At 39.1% G+C, this 18511-nt stretch overlaps 1 protein-coding gene across 1 annotated transcript in view; it reads right to left on the bottom strand.

Moving 5' to 3' along the window:
- Positions 1-18511, bottom strand: part of MAATS1 (MYCBP-associated, testis expressed 1) — a 114123-nt gene that overhangs the window by 93450 nt on the left and 2162 nt on the right. The window contains exons 2-5 of the mRNA XM_010845419.1: positions 9196-9272; positions 8543-8700; positions 5937-6020; positions 4614-4670 (exon numbers count right to left, since the gene is read on the bottom strand). Coding sequence (XP_010843721.1) covers positions 4614-4670; positions 5937-6020; positions 8543-8700; positions 9196-9272 — 376 coding nt within the window. The remainder of the gene's footprint in view (positions 1-4613; positions 4671-5936; positions 6021-8542; positions 8701-9195; positions 9273-18511) is intronic.

Raw genomic sequence — 18511 nt, 5'->3', positions numbered from 1 at the left:
TCCATCTTTGGCTGTAAAGAATATAATCAATCTGATTTCGGTGTTGACCATCTGGTGATGTCCATGTGTAGAGTCTTCTCTTGTGTTGTTGGAAGAGGGTGTTTGCTATGACCAGTGCATTTTCTTGGCAAAACTCTATTAGTCTTTGCCCTGCTTCATTCTGTATTCCAAGGCCAAATTTGCCTGTTACTCCAGGTGTTTCTTGACCTCCTACTTTTGCATTCCAGTCCCCTATAATGAAAAGGACATCTTTTTTGGGTGTTAGTTCTAAAAGGTCTTGTAGGTCTTCACAGAACCGTTCAACTTCAGCTTATTCAGCATTACAGGTTGGGGCATAGACTTGGAGTACTGTGATATTGAATGGTTTGCCTTGGAAATGAACAGAGATCATCCTGTCATTTTTGAGATTGCATCTAAGTACTGCATTTTGTTTTGTTTTGTTTCAAGTAGTCTATAGATAGCAATTATATCCGGCTGATAAATGGTATGCTAGGGCCTTACTGACTTTCTGCCTGTTAGATGTATCCGCTTTGTACATGAGGGTATTGAAGCCCCCCACTGTGACAGTGAATTCATTTACTTCTTGTAATTCTATTAGTTTTTGTCACACGCAGTCTGACACTCTGTCATTAGGTATATATACATTAAGGATTATTATGTCTTCTTGGAGAACTGACCTCTTTTTCATTACATAATGCCTCTCTTTATCCCTGATAATATTCCTTGAAGTCTGCTCTGTCTGAAATTATTATAGCTACTATTGCTTTCTTTTAGTGTTAGCAAGCTATATTTTCCTCTATCCATTTATTTTCTTTTTTTAACATTTTTACTGAAGTATAGTTGATGTATAACATGTTATAGGTGGGCAAGAATCCCTTAGAAGGAATGGAGTAGCTCAGAGTCAACAAAAGAATCCAAAATGCAGTACTTGGGGGTAATCTCAAAAATTACAGGATGATCTCAGTTCATTTCTAAAGCAAACCGTTCAGCAGTACAGTAATCCAAGTCTACGCCCCAACCACTAATGCTGAAGAAGATGAAGCTGAACATTTTTATGAAGACCTACAAGTCCTTCCAGAACACCAAAAAAAGATGTCCTTTTCATCACAAGGACTGGAATGCAAAAATAGGAAGCCAAGAGATACCTAGAGTAAAAGGCAAGTTTGGCCTTGGAATACAAAATGAAGTAGGACAAAGGCTAACAGAGCTTTGCCAAAAGAACACGCTGGTCATAGCAAATATCCTCTTTCAACAACACAAGAAATGACTCTACACATGGCCATCACCAGACGATCAATACCGAAATCAGACTGATTATATTATTTGCAGCCAAAGAAGGAGAAGCTCTAAACAGTCAGCAAAAACAAAATCTGGAGTTGACTGTGACTCAGATCATCAGCTCCTTACTGCAAAATTCAGGCTCAAATTGAAGAAAGCAGGGAAAACCACTAGGCCATTCAGGTATGCCCTAAATCAAATCCCTTATGATTATACAGTGGAGGTGACAAATAGATTTAAGGGATTAGATCTGGTGGACAAGAGTGCCTGAGAAGTATGGATGGAGGTTCGGCACATTGTTTATAGAAGGTGGTGACCAGAACTATCCCCAAGAAAAAGAAATGCAAGAAGTCAAAGTGATTGTCTGAAGAGGCCATACAGATAACTGGGAAAAGAGAAGCGAAAGGCAAAGGAGAAAGGGAAAGATATACCCAACTGAATGCAAAGTTCCAGAGAATAGTAAGGAGAAAAAAGAAAGCCTTCTTAAATGAACAATGAAAAGAAACAGAGGCAGACAACAGAAAGAGAAAGACGAGAGATCTCTTCAAGATGGAGATACCAAGGGACCATTTCATGCAAAGATGGGCACAATAAAAGACAGAAATGGCAAGGAGCTAACAGAAGCAGAAGACATTAAGAAGAGGTGGCAAGAATACACAGAAGAACTGTACAAAAAAGGTCTTTGACCTGGATAACCACAATGGTGTGGTCACTCACCTAGAGCCAGACATCCTGGAGTGTGAAGTCAAGTGGACCTTACAAAGCATCACTAAAAATAAAGCTAGTGGAGGTGATGAAATTCTAGCTAAGTTACTTCAAATCCTAAAAGATGATGCTTTAGCAGTGCTTTAACAGTGCTTCACTCAATACGCTGGTAAATTTGGAAAACTCAGCAGGGGCCACAGGACTGGAAAAGGTCAGTTTCCATTCCAATCCCTAAGAGAAGAGCAATGCCAAAGAGTGTTCAAATTATCGTACAATTGCACTCATTTCACATGCTAGCAAGATTATGCTCAAAATCCTTCAAGCTAGGCTTCATCAGCACGTGAACCAAGAACTTACAGATTGAGGGCAGGAGGAGAAGTGGGTGACAGAGGATGAGATGGTTGGATGGCATCACTGACTCAATGGACATGAGTCTGAGCAAACACAAGGAAATAGTGAAAGGACAGTGAAGCCTGGCGTGCTGTAGCCCATGGCGTTACAAAGAGTTGGACACAACTTAGCAACAGAACAACAACAAATACAATATGGTATTTCACAATTTTTAAATGTTATATTCCATTTATAGTTATAAAATATTGGCTATATTTCCTGTGTTGTACACTATATCCTTGTAGCTTACTTTATATAATATATATTATAGTTTGTATCTCTTAACCCCCTATTCCTGTATTGTTCTTTCCTTTTTCCCTTTCCCCACTGCTAACCACCAGTTTGTACCCTAAATCTGTGAGTCTATTTCTTTTTTGTTACATTCACTAGTTTGTTGTATTTTTTAGACTCCACAAATAAAGTAATATCATACAGCATTTGTCTTTTGCTAATTTCACTTAGCATATTTTCTAAATCATCCATGTTGTTCCAAGTGGAAAAATTTCATTCTTTTTTATGGCTAATAGCCCATTGCATATATAAACCACATCTTCTTTATCCATTCATTTGTTGATGGACACATGAGTTGCTTCCAAATTTTGGCAATGGTGAATAATGCTGCTATGAACATTGGGGTGCATGTATCTTTTCAAAATAGTGGGTATTTTTTTTCAGACATATACCCAGGAGTGGAATTGTTGCATTATATGGTTATTCTATTTTCAGTTTTTTGAGAAACCGCCATACTATTTTCCACAGTGACTGCACCAGTTTACATTCCCACCAACAGCAGATGAAGATTCCCTTTTCCCCACATCCTTGCCAACATTTGTTATTCATGTTCTTTTTGAAGACAGCCATTCTGACAGGTATGAAATAACATCTCCTTATGGTTTTGATGGATTAGCAATGTTGAACATCTTTTCATGTGCCTATTGGCCATCTGCATGTCCTCTTTGGAGAAATGTCTATTCAGGTCTTCTGCACATTTTTTAATTGGGTTGTTTGGAATTTTTTTATGTTGTATGAGCTGTTTATATATTTTGGATATTAACCTTTTATGGGTCATATCATTTGCCAATATTTTCTCCCATTCAGTGGGCTATCTTTTCACACTGTCAACAGTTTCCCTTACTGTGCAAAAGCTTTTAAGTTTATTACATTCTATTTATTTTCGGTTTTATTTCCTTTGCTTTAGGAGACTGATCCCCAAAAATATTGCTACAATAAGCAAAGCATCTTCCCTACATCCATATAAGAGCCAAAGAAATCCATACATAGTCTTAAAAAATTTGAGGAGAAACTGGAATCATAATTGGCATGGATTACAGACCTTTGATAACATATATCCTATTTATATAAGATGCTGTATCATTAAGAGTAACCATACCTTTTAAAAGTATGTTTGAAAGTCCAGACCTATTTCTATTCAGAAATCTTAGGCCTTAAAAAACATTTATCTTCTCATTCATTTCATGAATACCTTGGATTTTCTTCTCTTATAGGAACATTAAGTTATATTGATATGGAAAAGAGTATAGCAAAAATTAGTTTTTTAATGGGACACTTTACCAAACCTGCTATCTTGCCCTGAAACAAAAGACCAGGGAACTGCACAATAATCCCAGATTCAGCTCTTGTCCTTTCCTTTCTTTTCACCTTGGTTCACATTCCTTTGTGGGACAGACACCATGGTGTATATATCTTTGTATATAGCACACTGCCTTGTGTCCATCAGATGATTAAATTATAAATTCTACTATTAAAAAATATTTTCACTGGTTTTCTTGATCAAACGTTGAAGAACTGTTGTCAAATAAGTACATTTCAGAGAAGCAAAAGAGAACATTTAGAGCACTTTCAACTTTCATTTTTACCATAACTCATAATCAAAAATACACTACATACCATAACCATTATATACCTACGAACATATACATTTATCTATTTAAATCAAAAGTTATAAGCAAAAACACAACTACCCTCAATACATCTGATGCTTTTGGTTATTTTCTATTTTGTTTTTTAAAATGCTGCTAATGACCACTAGAAAATGTTCTAATGGTTTATGATCCATTCTTTAAAAATAATGATTCAGAAAACTATCTTCTAGAAACAAATATGGAAGCAAATAATAAAAAAAATACACGTGCTCCCCATCCTGAAATTTTTTTTTTTTTAATTTAAAAAATAAATAAATAAATAAACTGGAAAAAAGTTTTAAAATAATGGTTACTTACCTGGTTGATGCAAAAACAACATTGAATGGCATCTGCTGATAAAATGGAAGGAAAGGCCTGGGGAAGAAAGGAAAACACAAACGTGGGACTTTTGCATTGTGTGTTTGCTGAGTTTCCTGCCACTGCCAATATTTGTCCCTTAAAATCAGTGAGTTTGAATACTTTATATATCAGCAGTTCTCAAACTTTGGCACACACAAAATCACTTGGGAGTGGGAAGCTGCTGCTGCTAAGTCGCTTCAGTCGTGTCCAAATCTGTGCGACCCCAGAGATGGCACCTACCAGGCTCCCCCGTCCCTGGGATTCTCCAGGCAAGAACGCTGGAGTGGGTGGGAGTGGGAAGATTCTTGTTTAAAATTCAAATCCACAGGTCTAGCCCAGCACTCAGTGGATACAAGGTAGAGCCAATTAATCTGCATTTGTAATAAACATCCCCATGTGTTTGCTGCAGATGGGAATCAAGCCACACCTGAGAAACAGTGCCCTATACTTAGGCTTCAGCTGGTCATTAGTTCCCAGCAACTTCTCAAGTTCCCTGAGATATTCTGAAATTTCCAATTATTTACTTTAGACCCGACCCCGAAAGTCTAGGAACTGAGTATACTATGTAAAGAATTTCATTCTTCTGAAAAACTCAGCATCATAAAACACCCATAAGGAGGTTGTTCATAAATAATGTGCATTACAAATTTACTTTCTCAAATGAACTTAGGTAGGTATGACATCAAGTTATACATCCGAGTTAGCTATTTTGCTAACTCAGATAGGACCTAGAGGGAAATCCGCATCTTATTTTTATCTAATCTGAGTGTATGATTATCACATGTGTGTATTCATCACGAATGAAACAAGGTGAATCTTTTGATCATGTGGTTTCGGTAACATTCACACAAAGACAGCAAATGTCACCTATTTGCCCTCTTTTAACACTTTTCCCTGCACTATAGCTGTCATGGTGTCTTTGCTCTATCTCACCTCATTTGATGACTTCATTTTGTTCTCAAAGATACATTCTTATTTGCAATTAGTATCTCTAAAGTCAGGCAGACTTAGTTGGAATCCCAGCTCTACACTTGCTAATTCATAATAAAGTAACCTTGAGCAATTTACTTCTCCTCTTTTGGTCTCAGCTTCCTAACTGGTAAAATGGAGATAATATATCCTATCCTATATTTCTGTTCTGAAAATTGATGTTATATATATAAAGCACTTAAAAAGTGACACCTGGTGTACTGCATGACTTAAATATGAGAGCTGCTATCATTATTACAAAGCAGTCTCTAATAATATTAGGGCTCATATTCATCAGTAATTATTTCCTACCTTTCAAAATATTTATAGCGATTCTTTCCAGTAACATCAGGATCTTCATAAACTTCTTTAGGCATCTGAAAAGAAGTATCAATTCTAAAACGAAGCAGGAAAACATTATTCAAGTCGAACATATTATTTCCAAATATAATTTTTATTTCCTATTCATTCTCAGTTGCTAAATCGTGTCTTGACTCTTTGTGATCCCATGGACTATAGCCCACCAGGCTCCTCTGTCCATGAAGTTTTCCAGGCAAGAATACTGGAGTGGTTGCCACTTTCTACTCCAGGGAATTTTCCCACCCCAGGGATCAAAGCCATGTCTCTTGCATCTCCTGCATTGGCAGACAGATTCTTTACCACTAGCACCACCTGGGAAGCCCCTATTTTGTATTTATATGTCTATAAAGTAGGAGAAACACCTGAGACTGAGAGCGAAGTCTTCTATAACATGTGTCTTATTGTCCTACATCTCAGATTACAATAATCACTTTTCCTGAGCCAGGAAACCAGGAGCCAACAAGAGGAGCTGAAAGCTAATAAATGAGTAAATTTATGAAATTCCACATACAAAAATGCTCATTTTTAGTTAACAGTGCATGAGAATTACAAAATTTAAAAAAACAAATTTTTTTTAATTTGTTAAAAGAAATTACAAATCTTTATTGCTACAGAAATTATAATATAGTCCTGTTTCTTTATTGAAAGATTAATATTATAAAAATACCAGTTCTTCCTAAATTACTTTATAGCTTTAATTTGATCCCAGTAAGAATGCCAAAAGTTTTTAGAGAATTTTAATGTGCAAAAAAGGATTTTGAGTTTTATCTGGAAGAATAATCAGACAAAAATATCAAAGATCCTTTTTCTAAGGAAGCATGAATTCTAGGCTGTAAGGTAGCATTTTAAAAGAAATTTACTATGTATGAACTTGCAAATATTCTTTAAACGAATAAGGAATTTGACAGACCTATCGCTGAAGGTGCTTTGGTTGCAGGTCTCCAAAAAGTGTACTTGGATACTAGCAGAAAAGTACACCTGCAATTTCTAAGATGGATCAAAGAAATTACAAATGCAGTCACCTCTACCTTTGGTGCTAAGTTATCATGTAATATATACTGTAACCTTTGGAGAACACCTATTAGGTTGGTGCAAAAGTAACTGCAGTTTTGCACTGTTGAACTTTGCCATTTGATACTGGAATGTGGTCATGTTATACATCATTTTAATGCTCATTTCTTGCTTTATATTTTCTTTTGCTAATGGCTTATCACTTGCTGTTTATTTTATATTTATTTTAGACTACAGAAATGATGTTAAACAAAAAGCAAATTCAAGCAATATTCTTATTCAGGTTCAAAATGGGTCATAAAGCAGGGCAGGAAACTAGCAACATCAACAATGCATTTGGCCCAGAAACCGCTAACAAACATATAGTGCAATGGTGATTAAAGAAGTTTTGCCAAGGAGACAAGAGCCTTGAAGATGAGGAGCATAGTGGCCGGTCATCCGAAGTTGACAATGACCAACTGAGAGCCATCATCAAAACTGATCCTCATACAACTGCATAAGAAGCCGCCTAAGAACTCAACATCAACCTTTCTATGGTCATTTGGCATTTGAAGCAAATTGGAAATGTGAAAAAGCTTGATAACGGTGCCTTATGAACTGACTGCAAATCAAAAAAAACCATCGTTTTGAAACGTCATCTCTTATTCTACGCAACAACAACGAACCATTTCTTGATCAGATTGTGATGTGCAACAAAAAGTGGATTGTATACGACAAACAACAACTGGCAATGACCAACTCAGTGGTTGGACCCAGAAGAAGCTCCAAAGCACTTCCCAAAGCCAAACTTGCACCAAAAAAGGTCATGGTCACTGTTTGGTGGTCTGCTGTCTGTCTGATCCAGTACATTTTTCTGAATCCCAGCAAAACCATTACAGCTGAGAAGTATGCTCAGCAAATCAATGAAATGCACCAAAAACTGCAACACCTGCAGCCACTATTGGTCAACAGAATGGACCCAATTCTCCACAATGCCTGACTGCAAGTTTCACAACCAGCAATCCAAAAGTTGAACAAATTGGGCTATAAAGTTTTGCCTCATTTGCCATATTTACCTGACCTCTCTCCAACCAACTACCACTTCTTCAAGCATCTCGACAACTTTTTGCCAGGAAAACGCTTCCACAACCAGCAGAAGGCAGAAAATGCTTTCCAAGAGTTCATCAAATCCTGAAACATGTATTTTTGCGCTATAGGAACAAACCAACTCATTTCTCATTGGCACAGATGTGTTGACTGTAATGGTTCCTATTTTAATTAATAAAGATGTGTTTGAGCCTCATTTTAATAATTTAAAATTCACAGTCTGAAATCACAATTACTTTTGTACCAACCTAATACTAACCAATAAACCTATAACTGTTGCTCCCGAATCCAGATTGTTTTGGTCAAAGGGGTTAAGAAAGAGAATTTGAGCTCAACTGGTCTAGGTATAACATCACGATTGTACATATTAAAATAATACAGAGTGAATAAACAAAACTTTTTAAGAAGAAAAATGCATCCATCAAACACATGAATAGCAGCTGGAGCCACCTGACACTCACGCGGCAAGTTGCTGGAGGGCCTCCCTGTGCCTTTGCTCGTGTCGCTTCCAGTCCCGACTGATGAACGATGGAACAGGATCCGCCTTGCTCCAATAAACAGAATATCTCGGATAATGGAACAAGCTGCTGAACATGGTTCTAAACCTGGGAACCCTTCTCTAATGTTAAGACAGGAGGGCAGAGGGAAAAAGGACAAAATTATACCAGATTTTCTAAAGTATTTTACTACTGCAAACTTTTAAAGGTACAAAACCGTCTATATGGCATAGGCTATTGGTATATGTATAGCCTATCTCTAGAAGGATACTGAAGAAACTGATGACAAGGGGTGATTAAGTGAAGAGGGCTAAGGGTAGCATTTATTTTATACCATATATGCTTTTGCACTACTGGAATTTTTTCAACACAGGCATCTATTACTTTTCTCATTGAAATAATTTAGGTTATCGTGAGTCCTTTATTCACTATTAGTTAATCCTCACATTGGGCCACAAGTATTAAAACATCTTGTCCCCTGGTAACCATGGCAAAAATATTTCTGCAGAATATAAAATCCAGTGGAGATTTGGTGATTAGAAAATTTGATCAGCACAGTTAGCCAAACTAGATGGTTCAGGTTCATTAGGCTGCCTTAGCAGATGAATAAGACCTACCAGTTTGCTTCGAATCACGGTGGCCTGAATATTTGCCTGGTTGTGGTCTTTCTCGCTTGATACAATAAACAACGGGTCTGTGAAATAAACAATAAAGCAGTATAAGGAAGACCACAAATCTAGCACATATCTACTCCCAGGGAGAGAAAAACAGTAAAGAAATGTAATTTCTTAATTGGAAAACAAATTAGAAAATTCAGATATCATCTAACTCTGCAGAGGCTCATAGCTCTATTACTCACCATTAGTGAGAGTCTGTGAGATGCAAGTGATGTCTGTATACTCCAACGTCAGTGAATAGAATTGGAATGCAAAAAGAAGGCTGAACATGTTTCAAGCACCATAACCTCAACAGGCTCTCCTCTCTTATGAACAAACCACCTTCTGGGTCTGGATATCTCTGGAAATACTCTAAGAGGAAGGACCATGTATACACAGACACTACACCCATTTCCAAGGGAAAGAAACAATAACTTTGGGCACTACCTCCCATCTTCAGTTCACAGGGAAGATACAAACTTAACAGTGTATCACCCAGAGCTGGTAGACAGGGTAAGAAAATGTCATTCTCCAGTAAGACATAAATAAGATCAGCTATTTTTAGAATTCACCCCTTAAAATGGAATTAAGTTATTTCCTCCAAGTTCAAATAAGATTGCCCTGTTGCTGTAAGTATGTGTTTGTTAGGTATACCTTTAAAGTGACAATGAATATTCATGATCGATTTTACTATCACTTAAAAATCAAACAATTTGACATTAAATTCACAAGCAATCTTCAGATATAGACTTGATTTCTCAAATAGATATGTCTAGGCAAATACCTTGAACTAGTCTAGACATCTTGGTAATGTATATTTCTCTGCAGAAATTATTAAATTGTTATTGTGGTTTAGAATTAAGTCTCTTGAATTTAGATGATTTGTCAATTTCCAGAACTTAGTTACTTCCTCAGTTACCCAATTTCAGACGAACAGCACGATCACAACTATTGAGGACTTCCCTGGTGGTCCAGTGGTCGAAAATCCACCTTCCAATGCAGGGGACGTGGGTTCAATCCCTGGTCTGGGAACTAAGATCCCACATGCTGTGGGACAACTGAGCCCATGCACCACAACTAGAGAAGCCCATGAGCTGCGACCACTGAGCCTGCATACTGCACATACTGAGCCCACACGTTCTAGAGCCTGTGCTTCACAACAAGAGAAACCCGTGCACCACAGTGAAGACCCAGCTAGCCAAAACAAACAAAACAATCACAACCAGGGATCCATGATACCTTTTAAATCACTTAAAACACGAGACAAGAGAATATAGAAGTTTCACTTTGTCTTATACTATTTCCAACATACTAGTGATGTTGAAGCTATATTCTTCTGTCTAAATAGGTGCATTCATTCTCTCTTTAAATTCAATAGCCTATAATTTGAGGGCATAAAATTTGGCCTCTTCATTCCTAATCAGCCCAATTCCCATCAGTTCTCAACTTGATATCACTGGGTTAATGGCTGCAATTGTGCTGGTCGTCTGAAATTAATTTAACCCACATTTCCCCTAAGTCTGGATAATAAACCATTCCCCTCTTATTAATATTTCCATAAGGAATATGAAAATGATATCTATAGAAACATTTTTGAATCTACAGACAATGACACAATACTGTATGATTTGTGACTATACATTCTACAACATAGTCTACAGTTCAGTTCAGTCCCTCAGTCATGTCCAACTCTGCGATCCCATGGACTGCAGCAGGCCAAGCCTCGCTTGTCCATCACCAACTCCTGGAGTTCACTTGAACTCATGTCCATTGAGTCAGTGCTGCCATCCAACCATCTCATCCTCTGTTGTCACCTTCTCCTCCTGCCCTCAATCTTTCCCAGCATCAAGTTCTTTTCAAATGAGTCAGTTCTTTGCATCAGGTGGCCAAAGTATTGGAGTTTCAGCTTCAGCATCAGTCCTTCCAATGAATATTCAGGACTGATTTCCTTTAGGATGGACTGGTTGGATCTCCCTGCAGTTCAAAGGACTCTCAAGAGTCTTCTCCAACACCACAGTTCAAAAGCATCAATTCTTCAGCACCCAGCTTTCTTCACAGTCCAACTCTCACATCCATACATGACTACTGGAAAAACCATAGCCTTGACTAGACGGACCTTTGTTGGCAAAGTAATGTCTCTGCTTTTTAATATACTGCCTAGGTTGGTCATAACCTTTCTCCCAAGGAGCAAGCGTCTTTTAATTTCATGGCTGCAGTCACCATCATGCAGTGATTTTGGAGCCAAAAAAATAAAGTCTCTCACTGTCTCCATTGCTTTCCCATCTATTTGCCATGAAGTGATGGGACCAGATGCCATGATCTTAGTTTTCTGAATGTTGAGTTTTAAGCCAACTTTTTCACCCTCTTCTTCACTTTCATCAAGAGGCTCTTTAGTTCTTCTTTGCTTTCTGCCATAAGGATGGTGTCATCTGCATATCTCAGGTTATTGATATTTCTCCCAGCAATCTTGATTCCAGCTTGTGCTTCAACCAGCCCAGCATTTCTCATGAGGTACTCTGCATGTAAGTTAAATAAACATAGTCTACAACTGTGCTCAAAATCAGTGCTCAAATGGCAGTGGAGAGGCCTTTGAGATGCCCAAGCAACAGCGTGTATGCAGTGTCGCTTCAATCATGTCCGACTCTTTGTGACCCTATGGACTTTAGCCTGCCAGGCTCCTCTGCCCATGGAATTTTCCAGGCAAGAATACTGGAGTGGATGGCTGATTCATGTCAATGTATGGCAGAAACCACTACAATACTATAAAGTAATTAGCCTCCAATTAAGATAAATTAATTAATATAAAAAAAAAAAAGAATACTGGAGTGGGGTGCCATGTTCTCCTCTGGGGAATCTTCCAAACCCAGGAATCAAACTCGCATCTCCTGTGGCTCCTGCATTGCAAGTGTATTCTTTACCACTGAGCCACGGAGGGAAGCCCCAAGCAATAGCAATCACCAGGTTACCACTTACTTATTCCTAGACAGTATCGAGAGCTTCATGTGCAGTATTCCTTTTAATTCTCAAAAAGTTAATGAGGTAAGCACAAGGCCTCCATTTTATAGAAAAGGAAACCAAGACTTCAAGAAGTCAGCAACCGAGGGGATCAAGATGGTGGAATAAGAGGACAGAGAGCTCCCCTCCCCCCCAAAACACATCAAAGATACATCTACATGTAGAACAATTCTCAGTCAAAACTAGCTGGAAACTGGCAGCAGGACTTCTATACAAACAACCAAAGCTGCAATAAATAGCTCCACATAACAGGGTGCTCGGAGAAGGCAATGGCACCCCACTCCAGTACTTGCCTGGAAAATCCCATGGATGGAGGAGTCTGGTAGGCTGCGGTCCGTGGGGTTGCTAAGAGTCGGACACGACTGAGCGACTTCCCTTTCACTTTTCACTTTCATGCATTGGAGAAGGAAATGGCAACCCACTCCAGTGTTCTTGCCTGGAGAATCCCAGGGACGGGGGAGCCTGGTGGCTGCCATCTGTGGGATCACACAGAGTCAGACACGACTAAAGTGACTTAGCAGCAGCAGCAAAAGGGTGCTATGCGTGCTAAGTCGCTTCAGTCATGTCCAACTCTTTGCAACCCTATGAACTGTAGCATACAAGGCTCCTCTGACCATGGGATTCTCCAGGCATGGAGTGGGTTGCCATGCCCTCCTCCAGTGGATCTTCCTGACCAGGGATCAAACCCACATCTCTTTAAGTCTCCTGCATTGGCAGGTGGATTCTTTACCACTAGCAACATTTGGGAAGCAAGGTAGGATGTGGGAAAAAAAAAAAAAGCCATCAGGTTGGGACCTGCATCCCTGGGAGGGATCTGAAAGGAAGAGAAGTTCCACATGGGTGGACCTTCACTCTGGGGAGCAAGCAGGTCAAGCCACAATTTTGGCATCCCATTCCTGGGATCCTGCACAGACAAAAAAAAACCCCTCGCCTGCTAGGAAATTCACTGAGACAGACAGACAGAAGAAGGCTGGACTCTACTCATAAGGAGCGTATGTGTGCTGGCTCACTAACAGTCAGGGCCAAGAGAGCCACCGGAAGTGATGGCTGCCACTTCACCGCATTTCCCAACCCAAACAGGCAAACGCCCTGGCCCCCTCAGTCTACACCACAGACTAGTGTGAGATCTGGGCAGAGACTTGGTCTAGCCATGCAGAGACAGACCGGAGGGCCTGAGGTGTGATCTGGGGGAGCTGCAGACCCCATTATAAATGGGCACACGGCGGGTGGTGGGTCTAGCTGGGCAGATACTGCCAGCATGCATACCTGGTGGCACCATAAGAGGGTGCAGATACTAGTACGCAGCAGTTTATTTCCCAGCAAGAGCACACTGGGTGTGCTGGAGTGGTTCCACCCACTCCACACCACAGCTCAGCACTACATCTGGGGCAGAAAGAGAAGACTGGGAGAAGACCACCATAGAGGCAGCCCAGATCTCAGGTGACAAAGCAGCTCCTGCAGCCACAACCACCTGACCCCCAGTCACTGCACAACACAGCCCTGTCCTAGATCTGGGATGAATACAACAGAGAAAGGGTTGTGAATTTGGGCTGCTTCTGAGCATGGATGTCTCCACAGGTGAGACAGAGGTATCCTGTGACCTCACAGACCTTACTTGCTTCAGGATTCACCTCCCTTGGGGCAGCGTGCACACTCAAGGGCTACAGAGCATGATCAAACCCAACCTTCAAGCCTTCTATTCAAACAACTGGGGAGTACACCCTACTCCCAATAGGATGATGATAGCCATGGAGCTGAGAAGCCCTGCCTCACATCCAGCACAGGCTGTAGACGCTACAAGCCAACCACACTTCCTTCTTATCCAGGGGATAACAACCAGTCCAGCCTGAGGAAAGACATGGTGGGCATCCATACCAAAATCAGTCTCCCACCAAAGAACTGGAGACACAGAGTCTATGCAGGGACAACCCTACATAAAAACATCCCTTCAAGACCACAGTGGAGAGTGGTTTCTCCGAAATTCAGAGAGACAGTAAAAGGTAAGTAAAATTAAAAAGCATAGAAACTATTTCAAATCGAAAGAACAAGAGAAATGCCCTGAAAGAACAAATAATGAAACAGACCTCACCAGTCGTTTAGACCTTGAGTTCAAAGAGAAGATAATAAAAATGCTAAAGGAATTAAGAAACCTATCAATAGACATGCAGATCACCATAACAAGGAACTATTAATGGAAACTATAAAGGTGAACCAATCAAAATTAGACAATTCCATTGCTGAGATAAAAACCAATCTAGAAGCAATGAATAGCAGACTAAAGGACACAGAAGAATGATAAGTGATCTGGAAGACAGAATAGTAAATTACTCAATCAGAATAGTGGAAAGACAAATGAAAAAAGTAAAGGCAACATACGAACTCTATGGGATAATACAAAATGTGCCAACCTACACACGATAAGGGTTCTAGAAGAAGAAAGAGAGAAGGGGATCAAAAAATGTATTTTAGGGACTTCCCTGGTGGTCCAGTGGTTAATACTTTGCCTTTCAATGCAGAGGGTGCAGGTTCAATCCCTGGTCAGGGCACTAAGATCCCACAAGCTTCATGACACAGCCAAAAACAATAAAAACAAAACAAGCCCAACAAACAAAAGTCCAGGACCAGATGGCTTCACAAGTGAATTTCATGAAACATTCAGAGAAAAGTTAACATCTATCCTTCTGAAACTATTCCCAAAAATTGCAGAAGAAAGAACATTTCCAAACTCATTCCACGAGGCCACCATCAACCTGATACCAAAACCAAACAAAAAGTGAAAGTGTTAGTCGCTCAGTCGTGTCTGACTCAGCTCCTCTGTCCATGGAATTCTCCAGGCAAGAATACTGGAATGGGTAGCCATTTCCTTTTCCAGGGATCTTCCCGACCCAGGGATTGAACCCAGTTCCCCCACACTGCAGAAAGATTCTTTACTGTCCGAGCCACCAGGAAAGATCACAAAAAAAGAAAATTACAGGCCAATATCACTAATGAACATAGATGCAAAAATTCTCAACAAGATACCAGAAAACTGACTCCAACAATACATTAAAAGGATCATGCACTATAATAAAGTTAGGATTTATTCCAGAGATACAAGGAGTTTTCAATATCTGCAAATCAGTCGATGTGATACACCACATTAATAAATTGAAGATAAAAGCCATATGAACATCTCAATAGATTCAAAAAAAACTTTTTATAAAATTCAATATCCATTTATGATTTAAAAAAAAACCCTTCAGAAGGTGGGCATAGAGGGAACTTACCTAACCATAACAAAGGCCATATATGACAAAACCATAGCTAACATCATACACAACGTAAAAGCTGAAATATTTCCTCTAAGATCAGGAACAAGACAAGGATGCTCACTCTCACCACTCTTATTCAATATAGTTTTGGATGTCCTAGTCATGGCAATCAGAGAAGAACAAGAAAAGGAATCCAGGGACTTCTCTGGTGGTCCAGTGGCTGAGACTCTGTGCTCCCAATGCAAGGGGCCTGGGTTCAATCCCTGGTCAGGGAACTAGATCCCACATGCCACAACTAAGAGTTTGCATGCTACCATTCAAAAGATATCACATTCTGCAACTAAGACCCAGTGCAGCCAAATAAATAAAAATAAGTATTTTTTTTTAAAAAGGAATCCAAATTAAAAAAAAAAATTTGTCACTGTTTGTATATGACATGATGCTACACAGAGAAAACCCTAAAGAAACTACCAGAAAACTACTAGAGCTCATGAGTAAGTGTGATAAAGCTGCTAGATACAATGGCATTGAAACATGTAAAATATCATGTATGAAACGAGATGCCAGTCCAGGTTCAATGCACGATACTGGATGCTTTGGGCTAGTGCACTGGGACGACCCAGAGGGATGGTATGGGGAGGGAGGAGGGAGGAGGGTTCAGGATGGGGAGCACATGTATACCTGTGATGGATTCATTTTGATATTTGGCAAAACTAATACAATTATGTAAAGTTTAAAAATAAAATAAAATTTTAAAAAAAGTTAATATATAGAAATCTATTGCATTTCTGTACACTAACAAGGAAATATCAGAAACAATTAAGGAAACAATTTCATTTACCATTGCATTAAAAAGAATAAAATACCTAGGAATAAACCTACCTAAGAAGGCAAAAGATCTCTACTCTGAAAACTATAGGACACTAATGAAAGAAACTGAAGATGACACAAACAAATGGAAAGATATACATGTTCCTGAAATGGAAGAATCCATATTGTTAACATGACCATACTACCCAATGGAATCTACAGATTCAATGCAATCCCTATTACATTACCAATGGCATTTTCACATAATTAGAACAAAATAATTTTTAATTTGGATGAAAACACAAAAGACCCTGAATAGCCAAAATAATCTTGAGAGAGAAGAACAGAGCTGGAGAAATCACATTCTCTGGCTTCAGACAATATTACAAAGCTAACATAATCAAAACCGTCTGACACTGACACAGAAACGGACATACAGATCAACTGAACAGGACAGAGTCAGCGGTAAACCCATACACTTATGGCCAATTAATCTAAGAAAAGTAGGTAAGAATACACAATGGAGAAAAGACAGCCTCTTCACTAAATGGTTCTGAGAAAAACTGGACAGCTACATGTAAAAGAATGAAATTAGAACATTCTTCAATACCATATACAAAAATAAACTCAAATTGACTAAAGCCCTAAATGTAAGACCGGATAAAACTTCTAGAGGAAAATATGGGCAGAAGACTCTAACATACATTGCAGCAAGATGTTTTTGGAACAGAAATAAACAGTATCTAATTAAGCCTAAAAACTTTAGCACAACAAAGGAAAACATAAACAACAACCTACAAAGTGGGAGAAAATATTTCTAAATGATGCTACAACAAATGATTAGTTTCCAAAATATACCAACAGCTCATACAGCTTAATATAAAAAAAAAAAAAATTAAAAAATAGCCAGAAGACCTAAAACATTTCTCCAAGAAGACATACAGATGGCCCATAGGCACATGAAAAGATGTTCAATATCACTAATTATTAGAGAAATGCAAATCAAAACTACAGTGAGGTATCATCTCCCATCAGAATGGCCATTATTAACAAGCCTACAAATAATAAATGCTGGAGAGAGAGTGAAGAAAAAGAAACTCTCCTACACTGTTAGTGGGAATGAAAGTTGGTGCGACCACTGTGGAGAAGATCAGGGAGGTTCCATTAAAAAAAGAAAACCTAAAAATAGAGTTACTATATGATCTTGCAATCCCACTCATGGGCATATATCCAGAGAAACTCTACTTTGAAAAGATACATGCACCCCAATGTTCACAGCAACTCTATTTACAAAGGCCAAGCCCTGGAAGCAACCTAAATGTCTATCAACAGATGAATGGATAAAGAAGATGTATAAAGTAAATAACATATATATGCATATGTATACAAGCACACAATGGACTATTACTCAGCCATAAAAAAGAATGAAATAATGCCGTTTGCAGCAACATGGATGGACCTAGAGATATCCTATTAAGTAAATCAAAGACAAATATCATATCACTTATGTGCAGAATCTTAAAAAAATACAAATAAACTTATTTACAAAACAGACAAACTCATGGACATAGAAAACAAATTTATGGTTATCAAAGGGGATAGCAGAGGAGGGGAGGGGAGAAATAAATTAGGAGTTTGGAATTAACATAAATACAGTAGGTCCTTGTTGTTTATTCTATAGAGAGAGAAAAGAAAGGAGGAAAGAGCTCATGATAAATGATAAACCCAAGAAGTATTTAAGATATTTTGGGGGCTTCGGTGGTAGCTCAGTGATGAAGAATCTGCCGGGCAATGCAGGGGACATGGATTTGATTCCTGGTCCAGGAAGATCCCACATGCCATGGGACAATAAGCCCGTGCACCACAACTACTGAGCCCACAGGCCACGACTACTGAAGGCCCTGTCCCTAGAGCCCATGCTCTGCAACAAGAGAAACCACTGCAATGAGAAGCCCTCACACTGCAACTAGAGAAGGCCCCCGTGCAGCAATGAAGACCCAGCACAACCAATAAATAAATATCTTCGGAGAAGGCAATGGCACCCCACTCTAGTACTCTTGCCTGAAAAATCCCATGGATGGAGGAGCCTGGAAGGCTGCAGTCCATGGGGTCGCTGAGGGTCGGACACGACTGAGGGACTTCCCTTTCACTTTTCGCTTTCATGCATTGGAGAAGGAAATGGCAAGCCACTCCAGTGTTCT

This window comes from Bison bison, unplaced genomic scaffold (genome assembly GCF_000754665.1).
Source record: "Bison bison bison isolate TAMUID 2011002044 unplaced genomic scaffold, Bison_UMD1.0 scf7180017864215, whole genome shotgun sequence".
NCBI classification, from domain to species: Eukaryota; Metazoa; Chordata; class Mammalia; order Artiodactyla; family Bovidae; genus Bison; species Bison bison.
This window is presented reverse-complemented; position numbering and strand designations above follow the sequence as displayed.